At 45.4% G+C, this 23,271-nt stretch overlaps 1 protein-coding gene across 2 annotated transcripts; it reads left to right on the top strand.

The window, feature by feature from the left end:
- The first annotated feature begins 3,686 nt into the window (after nt 1-3,686).
- On the top strand, nt 3,687-23,169 carry DHRS12 (dehydrogenase/reductase 12). 2 transcript variants are annotated; one of them, XM_082216500.1, is made up of 10 exons: nt 3,687-3,839; nt 6,814-6,947; nt 8,815-8,897; nt 15,574-15,666; nt 16,290-16,371; nt 17,995-18,056; nt 19,867-19,971; nt 21,066-21,156; nt 21,749-21,886; nt 22,223-23,169. In XM_082216500.1, the coding sequence occupies exons 1-10, from the start codon at nt 3,784-3,786 to the stop codon at nt 22,336-22,338; spliced, it is 960 nt and encodes a 319-aa protein (XP_082072626.1). In that variant the 5' UTR covers nt 3,687-3,783; the 3' UTR covers nt 22,339-23,169. The 2 variants fall into 2 exon arrangements, with proteins under 2 accessions (XP_082072626.1, XP_082072627.1); XM_082216501.1 differs by lacking the exon at nt 3,687-3,839 and adding an exon at nt 6,058-6,124.
- The last annotated feature ends 102 nt before the right edge of the window (nt 23,170-23,271 follow it).

The following is a 23,271-nucleotide window of genomic DNA, read 5'->3' as shown; positions in this document are numbered from 1 at the left end:
TAGACAGGAGTTTTAAAAACCTAAATACAGTAGTACCTTGGGTTACAGACGCTTCAGGTTACAGACTCCGCTAATCCAGAAATAGTACCTCAGGTTAAGAACTTTGCTTCAGGATGAGAACAGAAATCTGCTCCATCGGCGCAGAGGCAGCGGGAGGCCCTATAAGCTAAAGTGGTACCTCAGGTTAAGAACCGTTTCAGATTAAGAACGGACCTCCAGAACGAATTAAGTTCTTAACCCAAGGTACCACAGTACTTACAGCTCTTTATCTTTTTTGCCTTCACAACAATCTATGAAGTAGAACATGATACAGATACTCTTACCACCATAATTGTGGTAACCATGACTCCCGCTCAGTGTTGACAAAGACCAAACGCCAAGCTTAAAAGCAGAGATGTGTTATAGCGCTACATGTGTTAATTAAAAGACCTTTTGAGAGTGCAACATGCGTTAGTGTGCACTCCACCATTATTTAAATGGTTAGGGGGGTGAAATATACTCAGAGTCGCAAAGTGATTTCATGCTCTTTATTCAGCTCATCTTGGTGAGGAGGAATGAATGAACGTCCCCTCAAAGTATCTGCTTTATATACATTATTTACACAATGGGCTGCACATGATTGGCTAATTCCGTAATTCTACTGTAAGCCAAACAGGTTGTGGATTCACTTCTATCTGGAGCAGGATTGGGTGGTTCCTGCCAACCAATCATACTGCTGCATTGTTCTAGGACCAATCAGACTGCTGCATTTAGGATCCTATTGTTCTAGGACCAATCAGACTGCTGCGGTTTGGATCCTATTCAACTCAGTACATAACAGGGGGAAAGAAAAGTTCTGGATATCGATACTGCATCTGAGGCAGCCAGCCACTTGAGCCTCTGCCTTAGCTCAATATTGAGACCAGGAACAATAGAATGCAATAGAAGAAGAGAATTAAACCATTTGTAATCAGGGATTCCAAGATAATTGAGGAATAGTCTTTAAAATGCTTTTTAGAAGTTGTCCATTATCCAGATGCCTCCCCATTTGTGTAATACAATCGTTTTTATTTTGAAACAAGAAGAAAATAATTTAAGCCCTCCCATTCCATTAATAGTTCTACTTCTTCAAAATATATAGAGAAACACTAGAACACGTGGAAGGAAATGTTGTGAAGTAGAGATGGATTAAGTTCATTTCAAATTCCATACAGTATTTCTTAGACATATCCCTGCTTTAATTTTGTGATTATACATTTCTGTGTGTTTTTAAATATGAGTTATATTGCAATTTATTTACAATACGTACATAAGAACTACTTTGTGTTTCAGAACGCTAGCAATGGCTTTGTATAATAAAGTGATTCTTGCACCTAGTTACCTGTTCTGCTTATCTGCCTGCTACAAAAGGCCTACGGTTCTAGGGTGGATCACAACTATCTAACAAAAATAAATCAACATTAAGACCAGTTAAAGCAAATTGCAGTCACAGGAATAGGGTGAGTTTTCCGCCTGTCTTGGCTTGTAATCTCTCACCTGTTATGGCTGAACTGCATTCAGAGGACTAAGTAAGTTCGCCTTCCCTTCTTTTATCCGTTAGGCAACTTTTATTTCCCACACTGATTTTTATTATTTTGCAAAACAAATGTGAGTCATATTTTATTTCTCCCCAACCCCCTTCTCTCTTCTCATTTTCTTTCTTCAACTCCAAACTCAGTCTCCTACAAACACACACATGCTCACAGGCTTTCAATTCAAAATAAGGGCAGCAGGCTGGATATTTATTATTATTATTATTATTATTATTATTATTATTATTATTACATTTATACTCCAGCTTTCCAGCTCAAGATGAAACTTGTGGTTCTCCTCTTTTCTCATTTTATCCACACAACAACCCTGTGAGGTAAGTTAGCTGAGAAATCATGAATTGCCCTGGTCCAAGGTCACCCGGTGAACTCCATGGGCATTTGATCCATCATCTCCCAGGTCTTAGTCCACTTAATACTCTTCTGCCTTATTCCACATCCTTGAAAAGAAAACGTAGAAGTTGAGGAGGAGCAGGGAGGGAAGTGAGGAATACTGTTTCCCCCATGAAATTCACTGGGGCTTACTTCTGAGCAGACATGCGCAGCAGTGTAGTCATTGTGGCATAAAGCCCACCATAGCTGTCAACTTTCAGATTTGAAAATAAGGGATCAGCAGGCTCACTTGTCCCAGGGACAGTCTATGGGATATCTAACAATCCGGGATAGCAGCGGGAAACGGCGCTGGAATAAGGGAATTTCACACCAAAAAAGGAAAGGTTGACAGCTATGAAACCCAGTACAGTGGTGCCCTGCAAGATGAATGCCTCGCAAGACGGAAAACTCACTAGACGAAAGAGTTTTCCGTTTTGGAGGTGCTTTGCAAAACAAATCTCCTATGGGCTTGCTTCGCAAGACGAAAATGTCTTGCGAGTTCCTGCTGGTTCCCCCCTTTTTTCTAAGCCGCTAAGCCGCTTATCAGCTGATCCGATCAGCAGATAAGCCGCTAATAGCGCTAATCCGTCAATGGGCTTGCTTCGCAAGACGAAAAAACCGCTAGACAAAGAGAATAACAGAACGGATTCTTTTCGTCTTGCGAGGCACCACTGTACTGTCCATATATGCAGTTGTGTCAACATAAACTTGTTAGTTTATATAGACTTGATGCAGTGCTAACCACACTCGGGAGTGCAGCCCATGAAATCTATTCTGGCAAAACGCAATCCCTACACATATTTGTCTACTCAGAATAAAGCTTCGTTGGATTGAACGGTTAAATATGTAGGATTGCAGATTAAGTTCTGTGTCTCACAGGGATGCACTGCTGAACCTAGAATTTAAGAGATGGCATTTTTCTGAACTGTTGAAGCAATAGAAGGGGATGAGGGAGTTGCATGTTAATAAGTCTTTAAACTCCCACAAGCAAATGGTCTTCTTTGTTGCAGCGCGTGGATAGAAAGACAGCATTTATAACTGTGGAAAGGATGTTATTCATTAACAGTGATTTATGTGCCTTTTCCTTTCTCCTCCTATGAAGAGATTGCACCCTAATGTTCTAATGTTGTATCTTAATCTTTTAAATTGAATCAACTTGTTTTTATTATTGGTTGTTAGCCGCCCTGAGCCTGGTCTTGGCTGGGGAGGGCGGGGTATAAATAAAATATTATTATTATTATTATTATTATTATTATTATTATTATTATTATTATTATTTTCTCTTGACTTCTTAAATTCTACCTCTGACACTTCTTGGTATCTGAAGAAGTGTGCATGCACACGAAAGCTCATACCAAGAACTAACTTAGTTGGTCTTTAAGGTGCTACTGGAAGGAATTTTTTTATTTTGTCTACCTCTGACAGTGCAATATAACGGGCCTACTCAGAAGTAAAGACTGATTGCTTCGATGGGACTTCACCTTCCTCCCAGGTGTGTGGCGTATGTTACTTATGTGTTATGGCCAGAAACCCAGTGAAATTTCTGAAGTTTGTGTTTTTTGCTCCCACAACAAGGCCTTTTGCCTGAGGAGTCCAAAATCACGGACAAGGCGAGCGGGGCTTGAAGTGAGGGGGAACTCCAGCTGCCGCGGAACTACAACTCCCACCGCAACCGCGGCCATTTTGTGTGTGTGTGTGTGATGGGAGTTACACAAGGATTCCTCTCACACCCCCGCCCTAGGCCGGGAGGCGGCCTAACGCAGCGCCAAGTCCAGCTCCGTCGCCGGGCGCCGCCTCTTCGCCAGCGGAGGCGCCGGGCGACGGAGAGGGAGCGGCCCTCGCCATGTCCCTGTACAGGAACTCGGTGTGGTTCGTGAAGGGGCTGCGCCATTACTGCCGGTAAGGGAAGCGGGCGGGATGAGGCGGCGGGGGCTGCCATGGCCGTTGGCTTAGGGAGGGAAAACGGACCCCACCCCGCCCCCCACTATTCGAGCCCCTTCCCCCTCCTCCGCCAAACGCTTTAGGGACTTTGATGTAACGGGAGGGGGGCGTTTCCACGCGCGGCGCGAGCCCCCTTTTGCGTGACTTGGGCGCCAACTTCGCGCGAACCCCCGTTGGGTTCGCCGGGGTTCGAGGAGGCAGTTCGCCGCGAGGTGTTGGCGGAGGGAGGCAGAGAGAGGGGGGTGTGCATTAATAGGCGGACGAGGCGCGCCTTTGCAATTCTTATTAATAAATTATTATTCAGAATAGTCCTAACTAAAAGTTGTCCCTGCAGTTCCGAGGTTTCGGGTTTCGGTTCTAGGCTAGTCCTAAGGCTGGCCCCCGCCGTGGTTTCTTAACACCCCCCAGTTTTGCAGCGTTGTATAACTTTTTTTTTTTTTTTTTTGCATTCAGTTGGAAGCCGTGGTGCCATCCAGGAAGCAAGTCTTGCCCGGTTAAAATCTGGCCCTGGAAAAGATTTTAGAAAGACGTGTGTATAGCTGCATTCACACAAACAAGCAGGGGCTACTGAACAACTACTACTACTACTTTTCATATATATATATATAATATTTTATTAGGTTTTATCCATAAAAAAGTTTAGAAAAATACAAAAGCAAAAAAGATACAGAATTACAAAATACAAAAATACATTAAACACAAGAAAAAGAAAAAGCACATATAAAAGAAAAACAAAATTTCCCTCTTTCTTAATTTCTCATCTTTAGTTAACTTATTTTCCTGACTTCCTCACATCTCCCATTTTTGTATCCCTTTTAAAAATTGGTTCAGCAAATTCATATCCTATTTAGTTTATCTATTTATTAATCCCATCTTACATTTTACCTTGTTGCTAGAACCCCTTCAGTTCATTTCAATGTCATCAGCATTTTTGAATGCTACTACTACTACTAGTAGTAGTTCTTCTTCTTCTTCTTCTTCTTCTTCTTCTTCTTCTTCTTCTTCTTCTGTATACTGCGCTTTATCCAGAGATCACAGGGAAGTTCAGAACATAAAAATACAAAATGAAAACACAAAAATACATAGTTTTCTCTGATTGTGGAATGCTCTCCCCAGAGATCACCATCATCACATGTCTTTGGGCGCGAAGCAGGCCTATGGCTATTAAGTAATCTGTGGTCTGTGAAAGTAGGGGAGAGAACTGTTGCGATGACTTAACTTTATTATTAAGCTGTGGCTGCCCGTCAGCATGCTTTTTATGATGTTACTATGTTTTTATCATTGGCGTTCTGTGTTTTTAATATTGTACACCGCCCTGGGATTGTTTGATAAACGGATAAACGGCGGTATATCAATTTACTACTACTAGTAGTGGGACGCGGGTGGCGCTGTGAGTTAAAGCCTCAGCGCCTAGGGCTTGCCGATCGAAAGGTCGGCAGTTCGAATCCCCGTGGCGGGGTGCGCTCCCGCTGCTCGGTCCCAGCGCCTGCCAACCTAGCAGTTCGAAAGCACCCCCGGGTGCAAGTAGATAAATAGGGACCACTTACTAGCGGGAAGGTAAACGGCGTTCCGTGTGCTGCGCTGGCTCGCCAGATGCAGCTTTGTCACGCTGGCCACGTGACCCGGAAGTGTCTCCGGACAGCGCTGGCCCCCGGCCTCTTGAGTGAGATGGGCGCACAAACCCCAGAGTCTGTCAAGACTGGCCCGTACGGGCAGGGGTACCTTTACCTTTACCTTACTACTAGTAGTAGAGCAAAACAAATTGTAGTAGTAGTAGTAGAGCAAAACAAACAAATTATCTGCCTCCCACATACAGTGGTACCTCGCAAGACGGGAAACTCGCAAGATGAAAGGGTTTTTGGTTTTTTGAGCTGCTTCGCAAGACGATTTTCCCTATGGGCTTGCTTCGCAAGACGGAAACGTCTTGCAAGTTTGTTTCCTTTTTCTTAAAACCGTTAATACAGTTGCGACTTGACTTCAAGGAGCAACTCATAGCACGCGGTGTGGTAGCCTTTTTTGAGGTTTTTGAAGACTTTGGTGATTTTTGAAGCTTTTCCAAAACTTTTCCGAAACCGTGCTTCGCAAGACAAAAAAAAAAAATCACAAGACAAAAAAAACCGCGGAACGAATTAATTTCGTCTTGCGAGGCACCACTGTACACATTAAAAGGCCATAGGATGTTTATGAGTCAAAGGCCTGCTTGAAGAGAAATGTTTTTGCCTTGCTCCTTCTTTAGCTGCTAGGTGAGTCTCCTTGGGGATGGTGCAGGATCAGGCAGCAACAGGCTCTGGGCAGAGGTTGAGGGCAGGGCCTGCTACCAGGATGGGTACTTGCAGGGCCACTTTTGCATGAGGACTGTATGCCTGAATGCAGGAAGCTTCAGCAGAGGAAAGTTGTTTTTGTTTTACCGTATTGGCCTGAATATAAGCCTCACTTTCCCCCCAAATTCTGACCTTGAAAAGTTAAAAGTGTGGCTTATATTCACAACCTTACAGTATGCAGCCAGGAGCGCACGGCAAACAGCACCAAGAGCACGTTGAAGCTGTGTAGGCCCCCATCCTCTCCCCCAAGGTGCAATGAAAGGCCATCAGCAACACAGCATGCCTCCCCCGCCCTGCCCAGTAAGCAGACAGGAGCAGCGAGGAAGGGAGCGGCTTATATTCTGGTATTTTTTCTTTCCCCCCCTCCAATTTTTAGGGTGCGGCTTATATTTGGGCCAATACGGTACTTAGAAATAAAAGTTAACCTGTATTGGTATTTTGTTTTTTGCTAGTTTATCATTGTGAAAAGTCTAGCTTTAGAGGGAGGAATTGAGTAATATTAGAAACGTATAAAACATTCAAAAACTTTTCAATAAAATCCCCCCCCCCCCCCCGGTTTAATTCTTCCCAAGTATTCTTTCCCAACCCTAAGTTTTCATTGGCTTCTGCAGGAGTGGCTATGAATCGGCAAGCAAACACTTTGTTCCAGAAGACTTGGAAGTAGATGTAACTGGAAGGCATTTCATGGTCACTGGAGGAAATAGTGGCATTGGCAAGGCGACTGCAAAAGAGATAGCCAGACGAGGTAAGTTGAAGCAATACTGCTGCTATTGAGATTATTTCTGAGGCTGAGTTTATACAAAACAAGAGGTCTTATTTTCTCTCCTCAGTTGTACAGTCGTACCTCTTGTTACATCAGTCTCCGGTTGCGTTTTTTCAGGATACGAACGCAGCAAACCCGGAAGTGTATACTTCCGGGTTTTGCCGCATGCGCAGAAGTGCTCTGTGTGTCTTGTGCATGCGCAGAAGCGCTCTCCGCACCTCGCGTGTGCAGAAACCTGGGTGGGGAAGAGGTGGAAGAAAACCATAATATTTAAAGAGAGTGGTTACAGCTAGATCTTCACCTGTAGTGTGAGCCCGGCTTCCACCTGACTTCACAATTTGCACAGCATCTATCAAGTTGAATAGTCTGGCTAGGCCCTTCTCCCATGTTGCAGACTGGCTCCCGCAGTTTCTTTCATTTTTCCTTTTAGTGCCACATCTTTGTTTATCTGTTCTTCTGTTCAAGGAAGACTTTTAAAAAGAGTAGCAATCTCTGGGGATCGAAAGGAGTAGTGCATTGTCATGAGTGCTAAACAGGTGGCTTTGCTGTAATTACGTAGAACTTGGTTTTTATCTATGTGCCTGCTTGCCTTCTGAGAGCTAGGCTCTGAAAATATGCTTTAAATAAGCATGGTCTGTGCACCTCTAAACCAACCCTACTTGTTACATCTTACTTTACATATAGTGTGAACCAACTGCTTGACAGTGGCAGAGGACTGCCACCAAGCTCAGGGAGATAGCAGTTGTTACAAGCGTGAGAATTATAATACGGATAAAGCCCCAGTTAGCCCCAGTGTGGATTCTGGAGGCTGCTTACATAAACAGCAACATAGACTATAGAGCTCTCCACAGTACCAAGTAACCCTGAGTGAGCTGCTTAAAGCATTCTTGGTGGTGTGTGCAAAATATTCTCATTTTTTCTATGGCCACCAGTGCTGAAATAGCATGGAGCAGTAGTGTGTCACATTTTCTTTCTCTCTGCTATTCCTAACCTCGCATGTCAAGTTGTCTGGAGGCCGGTCACATTAGTCTTCTTCCTAAAAAAAGGGTGGGTGGGAAAAGTGAGGGGTGGGTGGAGCCAATATGAACCAGGTCTCCCCAAGATCAGGTGTTCAAAGACAGGAGATTATCTTCTTGTCTTGCTCCACTAGCACTGTATTTTAGCAGTCGCTTCCAGTGAATGTAAGAACAAGGATATAGACCTGGTAATATTTCGAGCAAGCGTGTGCTATTCGGAGGCGTACTTAGGCACTCTTGGTAAGGAGACATTGGCACCACTGCATCCCTTGCATCCTTGCCAGAGGAGCTGAACCAGAGTGGAGAGGTATGATTTTTGCCTCCCACCCCCAGGCCTGTGCCCTAAGTGAGGGCCAAACTGGACAACCCCTAGGTATGCCCCTGGTGCTGTTCAAATTTGTCATCTAAATAGCTAATGGACTTTGAGAGGAATTCAGCATAGCACTGTGACTATTGTTCCATCAGTACAAACATTTCAGGTAACCTGCAGAATGACCCCCCCTCCTCCTGTTTTTATCCTCCTGTTCTGGGGATTATCCTGAGCCCTCAAGAGCCAATTGGGAGTGGGAGAAGAGGGGAGGAAAAGCTCATAGTGCTAGCAGAAGTCCTTGCCCGGCTTCCACTAGCAGGGCTCATTAGATGAATCCAGCCCTTAGCTGCCTGAAGATTTGCCATTTGTCAAAAACTTCTCAATTATAAAAAGCATTCTCTGTGTATTTGCGCAGATTAAAAATTCTGTCAGATATGAAGCTATATGGAAACTTGATTTGAATATTTCTTTCATGCAGATAGTTCTGTGGTCCTTTTCACTGATTGTTTCTGAATTCTTTCAGGGGGACTAGTTCATCTAGTTTGCCGAAACAAAGACAGAGCTGAGGAAGCTAAGAAAGAAATAACAACAGAAACTGATAATCAGGTAAGAGTTGGCCTTGGATGTTTTTTTCTTCTATTTCTTCTATTTCTTCATTGGAAAGATTACATGTTGCATCCAACTAAGTCATATTCATAGTATATTCAATCAATTTAATGGAAATGACTGACTAAGGTCCATTTATTTCAGTAATTTCCAACCCTACAGGTTTTTGTGAGCAGTTCGCCTGTTGGCCAGTTGCATTTCTTTCATTTGATTGCATTTGCCACCGCTGAATGGTGCTACAAATCCTGCCCCTGTTTCTGTGGATGTTTGGATGTATTTCAACTCCTGGAATTTGAAATAAAAAATGATTGTTTTTTGGAATATGGAACCTGGTATTCAAGTTCCACCACAGTTACAGCTGGATCAACTAAATGGAGGTTTTTTATTCCATGTGTTGACTCAGATGATATTTCTAGTGCATAGCTAAATGTAAGATTTTAAAAAAAAATCACCAGAAATTATTAGTATCCTTTTTTAAAAAATAGATGCTGCCGCATCTAAGGGAGTGACAAATATTGCCACAAATGCGCAACAGTCAATTATGCATTAAAACTGCCTTAAAACTAAGAAAATGTGCTCCATCTTTGGATCCATCTGTGCTATACTGTAATTTAAAGCAGTGTTATGCTACTTTAAACAGTCACTGTTTCCCCCAATGAATTTTGCATGATGGTGAGATTAAAATCTTTACCTCTGAGTCTCAGACAGTGGTACCATCATTACCTTGTATGCACTTGCATTTGTGGAATAAGTAGTCACTGCAGTGAGCAGCAGCTACATTATCAGAAAAATGGACTTTCATTCTATCCTCTCCCTTCTATGGAATCTTGAGTCAAAAATAGCTTCTGGAGCTATGGATCTCATTGTGGGCAGCATCTGTAAGTTGCCAGGTTACTTCTTACGCAACACATGAAACAGTCCTATGTTGTGTTCTCCATTTTTTGCTGCTTATATTTCTCTGTCAACTACAAATATTCAAAGATTCTCTTTGCCATTTAGATACATCTTGGCTAAGTGGCTATATTGTGTTCCTGCTATCTGATTATGTAGTGTTGTTAAAGCATGTTAAATGAACCCTTACAATCTTGTGGTGGAGTGATTGAGCTGTGCTTGGGATTTAAGATTTGGAGTCAGGTGATGCTGCAGAAAGCTAGTGAATTGGTTGTAGAAATTTTTTTGGTTTGGTTGTGAGGGAACTGCCATCGGAGGGACAGGTGGTGGAAGGGCTCACGGAGGTTGGGAGAGACCCAGCAGCTGAAGCAGGAACCAGCAGGGGGAGAGGTGGGTCTCTGAGGGAAAGCGAGCAGGAGGGATGGCTCAGGGACACTTCCAGCGAGAACAGTGGGGAGGTTTCTGGACCTCCCATAGGGAGACCCACTCCTCGCCGGAAACTGTCACGCCGTGAGTCCAGAAGACGTGTTTCCGTTAAGGAGCTTTTATGTTGGAAGCGATTCCGAAAGCAGCCACTGTCGGAATCTGCCAGTGACTAGAGGAGCCATGTTTGAGGGGCTCCGTCACAGACAGAGGTTTGTGGACTTGAGCAAACTCTGAGGGACTACGATTTTACGCACAAGCAGCTCATCATCCCATCATAGCATTCCGACAGTCTTTGAAAGCAGCTTATGCAGGAGAAGGCATCATGAGCAACCCAGCTGGAACCGGAGAAGCAGGAGCAGGAGCGAGTCCAAGCCTGGAAGAAAGGTACCGGGTGTTGGAGGTCCGGCTAGTGCTGCAGACGGCGAGGCTCGAGGAGAGGAGGGCTCAGGATGCAGACAAAAAGGGGAAAGCCACCCAGATCGCCAGAAAGGTACCAGGATTGGTGCAGAAGTTTGGGGGGGGGGAGCCCAAGGACTACCATGCCTTTCGGACAGAGATGCAATATGCCCTCAATCTGCAGTTTGATGATTTCCCTGACGAGGAATCGCGAGTGGCTTTCGTGATTGGGCATCTTGAAAGGGGGGGGCGAGAGACTGGGTTAGGCCCCTGATGGCAGCGAATAATGACGTCCTAAAGGACACGAGGAAGTTCTTTCGCGCCATGGATCTGATGTTTTCCAGCGATATTGAGCAGGGAGTGGTGCGCAGACAGTTAATGGCTTGCAAACAGGGGAGCCGATCTGTCCGTGAGTACTGGACTGAGTTCACCATGTTGGTCCACAGATTGGGGTGGGACCTATCGGCGGAACCCATTCAAATGCTGTTTGAAGAAGGGCTTGCTTCGGCTGTGAAAGACGAACTTTCCCAGGGTCCCAGGGCGGATTCTATGGACCAGCTGACCAAATCTGCGCTGACCATAGGAGCGCGCCAGGAGGCGAGAGCCTTGGAGAGGCGGGAAGGGAAGGGGAAACGTTGGAAGGAGTTCCGCATTCCAGACATTCCAGAGCCAACTTTCCCGCCGGCAGAGCCGATGGAAATCAGAACAGCACGCGCAGTTTCAAAGCCCAGTGAAGGGGGAAAGAAGAAGGGAAAAGGCGCCCGGAAATGCTGTCTCTGCCAACAGCCAGGTCACTTTGCCAGAGTCTGCCCCCAGAGGAAGGAATGGCAAGGGATGGCGGGAGCTGTTGAGGGAAGAGAGGAAGAAGTACCGGAGCAAGTAAAAGCCAGCGCCTGGCTGCCACCGTCGGGGCACAGCAGCCAGGCCAAAGAGCAGTGAAAGTGCCCATGCCGGAACCTCCTAAACCCGCCCTAGTGATAGAAGTGTCGCTAGAGCTGCCAAACGGACACCCTCTAAAGATAAAGGCGCTGTTGGACTCAGGTAGCTCCTGCAATTTCATGAGCTAAGAGTTTGCAGCTGAACACCAGATACATACGATCCCTTTAAGCAACCCCCTGCAGGTGACCACGATCAATGGCAGGGAGCTGTTGGGAGGAGAAGTCAGCCTGCAGACCGTCCCAATGATAATGAAGGTGGCAAGACACACCAAACTGATAGCGTTTAATGTGGCCACCTTGGGAGGAGCTCCCATTATTTTGGGGATGAGCTGGCTAGCGTTACATGATCCGCTGGTGGGCTGGCATCAGAGAGTGGTTTCCTTTGGGTCAGCACACTGCCTAGAACACTGCAAAGAGGGAAAGGGTTCGGCAGGGGCCCGAGCCACCCTAGCAGGGACTGAAGTAACGGAGAAAGAGAAGGTGCCACGACAATACGCAGATCTCCGCAACGTCTTCAGCGAAAGGGAAGCTGACCAACTACCCCCGCATAGACCCTTGGACTGTCAAATCAATTTACTCCCTGGGGCACAGCTCCCAGTAGGCAAGTTGTATGCCATGTCAGACAGGGAGATGTTGGAACTAAGGGAGTTCATTGACAAAAATTTAAAGAGAGGTTTCATCAGAGAGTCCAGAGCGGTGGGAGGCAGCCCAGTGTTTTTTGTGGATAAAAAAACACGGACAAGCCGAGGCTGGTGTGTGACTTCAGGGCCTTGAACGCCGTGTCAGAACCAGTGGCCTTCCCTATGCCCAGGATTGACAACATTTTGACAAGGGTGCGGAAGGGAAAGATTTTTACAAAGCTGGACCTAAGGGGGGCGTACAACCTGATACGAATAAGGAAGGGGGATGAATGGAAAACCACCATGTTCACCCCATTGGGGGCATTTGAATATCTCGTTATGCCCTTCGGTCTACAAGCAGGCTCAGCATGTTTTCAATCGTTCATGAACCACGTCCTGGGGCCTTTGCTTTACAAGAATTGTCTAGCCTTCTTAGACGTGTTGGTGTATTCAGAGAATGAGGAGCAGCATGTGAGAGACGTCAGAGAAGTGTTGAGCAGGCTGCAAGCGAACCAGCTGTGGGTGAAACTGGAGAAGTGTCAGTTTCATACCAAGGAGGTGGAATTCCTGGGGTATCGCCTGTCAGACAAGGGATTGGCCATGGATCCAGGCAAGGTCCAGGCAGTGCTGGAATGGAAAACACCCAAAACAAAGAAGGATGTGCAGAGGTTCCTAGGGTTTGGGAACTTCTATCGTAAGTTCATCCGAAACTTTGCCCACCTGACGGCGCCCATTACGGACTGTCTCAGCAGTAAGAAGAAATTTGTTTGGACTGAGGCGGCGGAGCGAGCATTCGAGGAATTAAAAAGGGCCTTCGCCTCTGAAGAACATCTCCTGCATGTGGATTTACAAAAACCGATGAGAGTGGAAACGGACGCATCAGACAGAGCGATCGGGGCGGTGCTTCTGCAGCCAGGGAAGGAGTCAGAGTGGAGACCGTGTGCCTTTTTTTCGCGAAAGCTGAACAAATCCGAGAGGAACTACACGGTGTATGACCGAGAACTACTCGCTATTCATGAAGCGTTCCGGAGATGGAGGCACCTGATAATTGGCGCACAACATAAGGTGCAAGTGTGCACTGACCACAAGAACCTAGAGTATTGGAGAACGGCACGAGTACTCAACCAACGGCAGGTGAGATGGTCCCAGGAGTTCTCCAAATTTAACTTCGAGATTTGTTACGTGCCAGGCCCGGAGAACATTAGGGCGGATGCTCTCTCACGCAAACCTGAATATTTGGAGGGGGAGGGGGCACCCGAAGAGAGACATGTCATTCCAGAGGACCGTTGGGTGTGTGGGGCGGCATTGGTGGGGCAAAGAGAACTGGTGGAGGGAACGGAGAATGAGGAATACGCCCAGGACAAACTCAGGGGTCTCAGGAGGGAGGGAGACAAACCCAGAGGTTTTGAGGAGAGAAACGGGACATTGTATTACAAGGGAGCACTGTATATACCTGAAGGAGAGTTGAGGGGGAAAGTACTCAAGCAGCTGCACGATAGCCCCACAGCGGGGCATTTTGGGCAACACAAAACCATGTGGTTGGTTACCAGGGAATTTTGGTGGCCCAAGGTCAGGGAAGATGTACGGGAGTATGTGAGAGGTTGTGACCAATGCCAGCGAGCCAAAGGGGAGAGGTGGGCACCCACGGGGTTATTAGAATCGCTACCCACACCTGAAAGACCATGGGAAGCAGTGTCAATAGATTTTATGACTGATCTGCCGAAGTCCAGAAGGAAAACAGCCATCATGGTTGTGGTAGACCTGTTAACCAAAATGGCCCACTTTATAGCCTGCTCACATGCAGTCACGGCAGAAGAAACAGCGAAATTGTTTGTAGAAAATGTTTTTAGGTTGCATGGCGCCCCCTTGAGGGTGGTTTCAGACCGAGGGAAACAATTTACTTCCAGGTTCTGGAGGAAGCTCATGAGCTTACTGCATGTAGAGGTCAATTTTTCGACTGCCCGGCATCCTGAAACCAACGGGCAGGCGGAAAGAGCCAATGGCATCCTCCAGCAATATCTGAGGTGTTATGTCAATGACAGAGAGAATGATTGGGTGGAGAAGCTGGCGTTGGCGGAATTTGCCTACAACAATGCGGAGAACGTGTCCACAGGGATGAGCCCCTTTTTGGCTAATTACGGGTGCCATCCCAGGGCTTTCCCGGGGGGGGAAGGGGAGAGATGGAGCGTCCCAGCTGCCGAACAGTTCGTAGAAGAAATGGAAGCGATCCATCGTCAGCTCCAACTCAACTTAGACAGGGCCAAGGAGGAGTATAAGAGGCAGGCAGACAGAAACCGAAGGGAAGGTGAAACCATTAGGGTGGGGGACCATGTGTGGCTGTCAACCCAAGGGTTACCATTCAAAGGGGGTTGTAAGACGTTAAGACCCAAAAGATTGGGCCCATTTGAAGTCACGCAACAGGTCAACCCAGTGGCTTTCAGACTCCGGTTACCGAACCACATGAAGCTGCACCCAGTTTTCCACAGGTCGTTACTGTCACCGTATAAAGGGGACAGAGAAGGGAGGTTCACCCGGGGACCAGCAATGGAGGAAAGGGAACACAGCAGCCATGTGGTGGAGATCCTTGATTCCAGGTGGAAGGGAGATCAAGTGGAGTATTTGGTAATGTGGGAAGGGGAACCGGAGTCAGAAAACACCTGGGTCATGGCAGAGGATGTCAATGATGAGGTCTTAATAGAAACTTTTCATCAGAGGTTCCCACGGAAACCTCAGCCTGTAGCGAGGTTCCGGAGGGAATACTTTGCAACCACAGACAAGGAAGAGGAGTTGGAGGGGTTCACAGACTCCGAGGAGGAGGAGGATTCAGAAACCCGGAACTGCAACCGATGGAAGGAAATGTTCGAGACGTCTGAAGATGAAGAGGATTCTTTTCGGGGTTTTACCTCCTCACCGCCCAGAGGAGAGGGAACGGGAGGGGGTGAAGGGGGCCCTGGAGGGGAGGTGGATGTCAGGGAACTGCCATCGGAGGGACAGGTGGTGGAAGGGCTCACGGAGGTTGGGAGAGACCCAGCAGCTGAAGCAGGAACCAGCAGGGGGAGAGGTGGGTCTCTGAGGGAAAGCGAGCAGGAGGGATGGCTCAGGGACACTTCCAGCGAGAACAGTGGGGAGGTTTCTGGACCTTCCATAGGGAGACCCACTCCTCGCCGGAAACTGTCACGCCGTGAGTCCAGAAGACGTGTTTCCGTTAAGGAGCTTTTATGTTGGAAGCGATTCCGAAAGCAGCCACTGTCGGAATCTGCCAGTGACTAGAGGAGCCATGTTTGAGGGGCTCCGTCACAGACAGAGGTTTGTGGACTTGAGCAAACTGAGGGACTACGATTTTACGCACAAGCAGCTCATCATCCCATCACATTGGTTAACAACTCTTCTTTTCTCGTTTCCTAGAATGTTTTTATCCATATTCTGGACATGTCTGACCCCAAAGGAATTTGGGAATTTACTGAACGGTTCAAGAATGAACACAGATTAAACGTCTTGGTGAGTTGGGAACTTAAAAGTGAAGCCCATCTCTAGGGATTTGGTGGGCTGCCAAACATTGACACCAGAGTTTGAAACTCCCATTGTTCTAGGTGCATTATGCGACAGGGAATTTCAATAATGCGAGCTGTTTCTGAGCTGCCCATAACCTATGTTTAAGGTGCCATTTAGCTCCTAGCTTTCACATCTCAGTTTCTAACACTGATTGAAACTACCTAGCAACTAGCAGTTACTTGCTTGAACAAGAAACAGTTTGGTAATATTCTTTTTACTGCCAGCACTGTAGCCAGAAATTCTAAATTTCTGTTCAGGCGTCATTTTCATATGGCGGCTTACCGCAGCACAGTTGAGATTTAGCATTCTTGAAAGTATTGTATGCGGCATAGTGCTTTGACTCCCATAAATGGGAAGCTGTCTTATTCCTTTCAAACCATTGGTCCACCTTGCTCAGTATACAGTATTCTGTTATCTATACTGACTGGTAGTGGCTCTTCAGGGTTCCAGGCGAGAGTTGTTTCCAGTCCTACCAAATTTAACCTAGAACTTTCTGCATATTCAAAGCGCATGCGCTGCCACTATGGCACAGCACAGATACATATTTTAACTATATTTTCTTCTTGTAGGTCAACAATGCAGGCTGCATGGTAAACCAAAGAGAACTAACGAAAGATGGGCTTGAAAAGAATTTTGCTACAAATACTTTGGGTATGTAGGGCAGTTTTCCTGTGAAGTTGTTGTCTGGAAGTGGAGGTTTTGTATTTCTGAAGTGTTCTTCTGATGCCTGGGTACGCTTGGCTAATGTTTATACTGTCTAATAGGGCCTCCTGACACATATACAGTGGTACCTTGGGTTACATACGCTTCAGGTTACAGATGCTTCAGGTTACAGACTCTGCTACCCCAGAAATAGTACCTCGGGTTAAGAACTTTGCTTCAGGATGAGAACAGAAATCGTGCTCCGGCAGCACGGCAGCAGCAACGAGAGACCCCATTAGCTAAAGTGGTCTTCAGGTTAAGAACAGTTTCAGGTTAAGAACGGACCTCTGGAATGAATTAAGTACAGTGGTACCTCGGGTTACATACGCTTTAGGTTACAGACACTTCAGGTTACAGACTCCGCTAACCCAGAAATAGTGCTTCAGGTTAAGAACTTTGCTTCAGGATGAGAACAGAAATCGCGCAGCAGCTGCAGCAAGAGGCCCCATTAGCTAAACAGTTTCAGGTTAAGAACAGACCTCCAGAACGAATTAAGTACTTAACCCGAGGTACCACTGTAGATTGAACATCCAGTTCACTCTTTTAAAAAGCAACAACACAGAGGAAGAAACATGCATACAGAAATAACATACTATTGAATTGGATTGCCATAAATTTCAAATTGTTTTCTTCCTTGTCTAGTGAGGGTCAGACAAGAAGCAGTGGGTTTAGACTAAAGGAAGGTAGTCTTGGGTTTAATTCTTTAAGTGAGAGCAGTTCAGTTTCTTGGTTGTGAAATGTACCTCTGGAATTTAGATTAACAGGTTAAACAGGTGTATGCTGCTGTTTTACACAGAATATCCTGCTATAGGGCATGGAATTCTACTTGGATAAGTAATCATATTGGGATGCGGGTGGTGCTGTGGTCTAAACCACAGAGCCTTGGGCTTGCTGATCAGAAGGTTGGCAGTTCGAATCCCCGTGACGGGGTGAGCTCCCATTGCTCAGTTCTTGCTCCTGCCTCCCTAGCAGTTCAAAAGCACGTCAAAGTGCAAGTAGATAAATAGGTACCGCTCCGGCATCCTGCGGTGTTCCGTGCGCTGCTCTGGTTCACCAGAAGTGGCTTAGTCATGCTGGCCACATGACCCGGAAGCTGTACGCCGGCTCCCTCGGCCAGTAAAGCGAGATGAGTGCTGCAACGCCAGAGTCGTCTGCGACTGGACCTAACAGTCAGGGGTCCCTTTCCCTTTAAGTAATCATATATCAGGTTTTTAATTTGGTGCATTATTTGAATGGTGCTCTCAAATAACAGGGTGCTTCATAGTCCAAGTACAGAGTTTTAACGCTGTGTCCTTTGCTAACTGAAGGAGTGCTACTGCACTCAGGTCCTGCTCATGGTCTTCCCATGGGCATCTGGTTTGCTGCAGTGAGACTAGAGTGCTTGACCTAGATAGACTTTGTCCTGATGCAACGATGCTCTTCATTTTACTTCTCTTTAAAAGCCTTGTGAAATGTAGAGCAATCCATCCAGCTGAAGGATAGGAGAGTGAAGTTTTATTAAGTATACAAAAAAACAAAAAAACAAACTTGTGGAAGGTAATGCATGCTAAACATTTTTTATTTATCTTCTAGGTACATATATTTTAACAACAGCCCTTCTACCTCTCTTGGAAAGAGAAGATGACCCTAGAGTTGTAAGTTTGTATGTCTTAGTTTGGGGGCACTTGGCTGTCCCTTTCATTGTCATTCCTGTTCTCCGTATTCATAACTCCTAGGGCAAGTAGGTGCTCTACTGTTGGGCAAAGGGGCCCTATCAATTGTAATTTTCCTCACTGCAGGCGGACCACTCTCTCCGCCTTCAGAGGAAGAGATATGAAATGTTCTATAGTCTTTGGCAACCCACCCAGGGACAGGAGGATGGTGAGGCCCCATCTTAATTGGGGAACAAACTGATTTAACGTCTGACTCAATACCATGACAAACCATTGCATATGCTGGCACAAATGTTGAGGTGCCGTGGTGCTAATGTGTACCTTCATGCTTCACTGAAAGTTTTATTTACACAATCCAAAATGTTTGGTGCAAGCGAAGCAGTTTAATTGCCTCCCTTCCCACTTCCTGAGTGGGAAGCAATGTTTTCCGTTGTGTCAGAAGCCACTGAGTGTTTAAAAGAATTACCATTCCAGTTTACAAATGAATTATTTCCAACAGCGGTGTATAAAAGGTTCAGGCACCACATTTTTCGCTCCATAAGACGCACTTTTTTCTTCCTAAAAAGGGGAAATGTCTGTGTGTCTTACGGAATGAATGTGTGGTCCCTGGAGCTGAATTGCCCGCGGGCAAAAAGCAGATCATGCTCTTTTTTTTTGAAAGAGGGAAGCGGGTGTTGAAACAAAGCCCCTGATCGTTTGCCGATTGGGGAGAGAGATAATGGACGCTAGAGATAAAGGAGGCTGCCTGCGAGGGGGAGGTAAAGACAGCAGACTTGCAAAGGGGGGAAAGAGGAAGACTAAAGCAATAAGGAAAGAAATTAGAAGAAAAGGAGGAGCAAAAAACTGCTCCAGCTAAGGAAAAGACACTAAGGCAAATGAGGGAAGGGAGTGTTGAAAGGAAACAGCTGATTGGTGGGATCGGAAGAGAGATAAGAGACCTAGCAGAGGCTGCCTGGGAGGGGGGAGGTAAAAGCCTATGGATCCTCAGGATTTTTACATTGGGTCACCCCAAATTCACCATCAGATCACATAGCATGTCCATGGCTACAGCCTGCACCAAAAAAATCACACCTCCACTGTTTCCTGGGGCTGCAGTGGTGCAAAAATGTGGTTACAAAGCATGGATCCACGTGGATCCTCAGGATTTTTGCATTGGGTCACCCCAAATTCACCATCGGATCACATGTCTGTGGCCACAGCATGAACCACAAAAATCATACATCCACTGTTTCGTTCAGAATATTCTTTTTCTTGTTTTCCTCCTCTAAAACAAAAAACAAAAATTTCTTATGGTCAGGTGCATCTTATGGAACAAAAAACAAGGTATATATTTCCAAGGGGAAAGAGTGATATGGACAGAGATTTGGCCTGTTCTGATTGATGTGGTTTCATTTTGTGTAAGAACCTTTGGAATGTTTGATTTGAGTAGTCAATCCACGCTTGCAGTGTGACTTTTAAAGGGTCGTTGGCAAGATAGAAACCAACAGGGCTGTCAAAGGAGTCGGCCAGCATTGTGAATGACTGTGAATTTCATCATTCAGTTGCCACTCCTTGGGCGGGGGCTTGTGGCACTAGATGTTGTTGGACTATATGTCTCATCATCCCATGCTGGCTGAGGCTGAATGCAGCTGGGATCCAACATCTAGAGGGCACAGGTTCCCCACCCATGCTTAAAGTGAACTGCTAAACTTACATTGTCATTGTGATTATCTCTCCAAGTTGCATGTAAAGACAAGTCTAGTTGTGGATACGGATTTCATAGTTCCTTTGGTTTGCTTATTTTATTTTGCAGATCACTGTCTCCTCAGGAGGAATGTTAGTTCAGAAACTAGATGTATCAAACTTGCAATCAGAGAATGTGGCATTTGATGGGACAATGGTCTATGCGCAGAATAAGGTAAGATCTGTCGTTCTGGAACAAGCAGCCACAGACTACGTAGCTGCTTTGCAATCCTGTATTTTTGTCACACTATACATTTTATGTACTTTGCTTGCTCTTTCTATAGATAATTCTTTAAAATATTCTATGTAAAGTCTTGTCTTACAACCAGCACCCATAACAGTTGAGGTATTGGGACTATTACAGTGGTGCCCCGCAAGATGAAAAACCCGCTAGACGAAAGGGTTTTCCGTTTTTGAGCTGCTTCGCAAGACAAATTTCCCTATGGGCTTGCTTCGCAAGACGAAAACGTCTTGCGAGTGTTCCGATTTTTTCCGCTCCCCCCCTTTTTCTAAGCCGCTAAGCCTTTAATAGCCGCTAAACCGCTAATAGCGCTACTCTGCTAAGCCGCTAATAGGGTTGCTTCGCAAGACGAAAAAACCGCTAGACGAAGAGACTCGCGGAACGGATTATTTTCGTCTTGCGAGGCACCACTGTATACACTTGTCAAGTTGGGTCTTTATTTACATAGAAAAGACTCCTTTAACTCACTGTATCTCATAGAGGCATTGTTCAGTTTTGAGATTCTAAAGTCCAGATATTATTTAATGTTATCTAGTTATTATTTAAGAGAAACTTGCTTTTTGAAAAGCATTTTTCCACCCTGGTTTCAGGTGTAAGATTTTGGGGGGACAACAACAACTTTATTGGACAGTACCAAGTGGGTGGTCGTTCTCCACTTGCTTGAAGGCAGGAGAAAATGTCATTACCTTTGCATCACCCTCTTGGAATGGTAGTTCATTTTTCCTGCTTTACTTGAAGCAGACCAGATTTCAGCGGTGCTCTTCTGGCCTAGTGTGTGTCATGAGTAGTGAGTGCGCAATGAGGGCTATACTTGAGAGCTCCTTTGCCCTTCTCTCATCTAAAACTGGAATAGAAATAGAAACCTGCCCTGTTGCCACACACAAAGAAGGCAGGGCACAGGCTAGCTGCAGTGCTGAGCTTCCAAAGGAAGAAATGACTGCACTGCGTAAGTCAATACTGAATATGAAGATGCCAGACTAATGGCCTATTGATCTTTTTTCAGTTTTATGCCTTTTGTCGTATCCTAGAGACAGCAAGTGGTCATGACAGAACAGTGGGCTAAAGCACACCCCAGTGTTCACTTTTCTTCTATGCATCCTGGCTGGGCAGATACTCCAGGTACTTGTTGCCGAGCAGAAATATTTAATCTCTTTGGGTAAATCGGGAGTGGGGCACCTGTGGGCCTCCAGCTGTTACTGGACTACAAGCTGTATCATTCCCAATTGTTGCCTGGGACTGATAGGAGTTAAGAGTCCAACATTCACCCCAGAGCTAAACAGAGTATCTTTTGCTGTTATATGAAGGGGATGGGAGAAATTGGAAGGAGCAGTGGCAGACCATTATTGTTCCTGTTTCTCTTTGAACTTTGCATTTCTTTCACCTCGTCCTTGGTTTAGCTGCTTTGGAGAATTCCTGCCACCTTGTAGGTAACTTGTGCCCATGCATAACTTCAAGCTCACTTCATTAAGCGTGTTTAAAGGGCTCTGTGTTATCCAAGCGCTTAGGTAGTGTGAGGAGGAATAGAGTCTGGTAGCGTAAAATTATATGGAGTGTTCAGGTTTGTAGGAAGAAATGTCCAAGGGCCTTTTGTAGACCGAAGCCGTAGCAGAGCCCAAGATTAGGGTAGTAGCAGTCAAAGAGCATAATTAGTGGTAGACATGTGTTTGTCGGGAAGCTGTTACATATGCTTATCACAACTGTCTCCTTGCAGCAGTGAGGTCATCTATGCCAGATTTCTACGAGAAAATGAAGAATAGATTGCGGACAGAGGACCAGGGGGCAGACACGGTGGTATGGCTTGCAGTCTCCCATGAAGCAGGCAAGCAAGCAAGTGGGCAGTTCTTCCAAGGTAAGGGAGTTAATGGATCACTGAATGTGGTATAATAATGGAGAAGGACAGAAAAAGCTGTCCCTAGTCATATATATAAACCAAGTAAGGGTAAACCTGAAAAATGAACACATTGAACTCATATACAAACTGTACAGGGCTGGGATTGGCTGCGACGCCCTACTAAATATATATTGTAGAAACCTGGTTTTGTCGTGCTACCCTAACTTTATGAACATTTACATTCCTGCAACCTCTGTCCTCCCTTCAGCTCACTGATGGGAAGGCCAGAAAAGCAGGTTCAAGAACCCAGGTTCTTGATTGTTGAAATAATGTATTTTGCCCTTTTGTTTCCAGACCGGCAGCCTGTTCCAACCCACTTACCACTTGCACAGACCAAATCTTCACCGGGTGATGAAGCAAAACTGATGCAGTTTCTGGAAGAGCTCTCACAAAAGTTTAAACCCAGATAATCATTAGAGTCTAGAAGCATTAACAGTGTGTACTGAACTAGTGACCTCTTGACAATCTGCAATTGGAAAGCTATAATATGTGCAAGTGAGTTAAAGCCAATAACATGCTTTATTATAGGGCAGGAAGAAAGGCACTGTTAAAAATTCAGCGATTCTGTTTTGACATGCTTTGCATCTTGATAATTTCCTCCAGCTAGAACTGTAGTTTCTGGAATGATGCTAGAAAAAAAGCTGAAAGAATTTGGGCTGCAATTTCATTGATGCTAGGTTTCCATCAAGAAAACTGTAGGCATACTTTAGTTTGCAAAAGATTTGATTATGGAGCGCAGGGTATTATTTGTATGCCTACTTGCATTTCCTTCTTGTCATGCTGTAACTTCTGTTTATTACCCATTTCACATTTGTTCTTTTAAAAATCACAAATACTTGGGGATGAGATGCTCCAATGGTTAGTGCCTGTATTATTAACATTCCAATGGGAGCACAGTATCTATTTTCTAAAAATCTCTCAAGGTGCTAATTCTTTTTTATGTAATAATCATGCATCAAGAATGCCCACTGTGCCACAACAAGTATGAAACAGCCCACCTTCTGGAACCACAGAATTGTGGAGTTGGAAGGGTCCCCAAGGGTCATCTAGTAGTCCATCTCCCCTGCAATGCAGGAATACTAGATTATACACGACAGGTGGCCATCCAACCTCTGCTTAAAAACCTCTGTAGAATTGTAAATTTGCTAGACTCTAAACGTTTTTGAAATTGTATTTTGGTTTGCACTTCTGAAGTTTTCCTGCAAGAAAAATCTAATTAAAACCTAATGTTTGAAAAAGCATTCTGTTTGTTCCAGGGCATCCTTTTTTGAAGGGCGGACAGCACTACATTTAAGTTCATATAGACATCTGTATGAATTATATTTTAAAAAGGCATATTTAAG

Source organism: Podarcis vaucheri (genome assembly GCF_965113315.1).
Source record: "Podarcis vaucheri genome assembly, chromosome: 3".
NCBI classification, from domain to species: Eukaryota; Metazoa; Chordata; class Lepidosauria; order Squamata; family Lacertidae; genus Podarcis; species Podarcis vaucheri.
The sequence above is the reverse complement of the archived record's forward strand: the minus strand, read 5'-3'. Positions and strand labels throughout refer to the sequence as shown.

Excerpts from the sequence above, each read along its gene's own strand:
- DHRS12 (XM_082216500.1), top strand. The coding sequence starts at position 3,784 with ATGTCCCTGTACAGGAACTCGGTGTGGTTCGTGAAGGGGCTGCGCCAT. Across the intron at positions 6,948-8,814 it reads AAAAGAGATAGCCAGACGAG|GGGGACTAGTTCATCTAGTT; the intron begins GTAAGTTGAAGC and ends GAATTCTTTCAG. Across the intron at positions 15,667-16,289 it reads AACACAGATTAAACGTCTTG|GTCAACAATGCAGGCTGCAT; the intron begins GTGAGTTGGGAA and ends TTCTTCTTGTAG.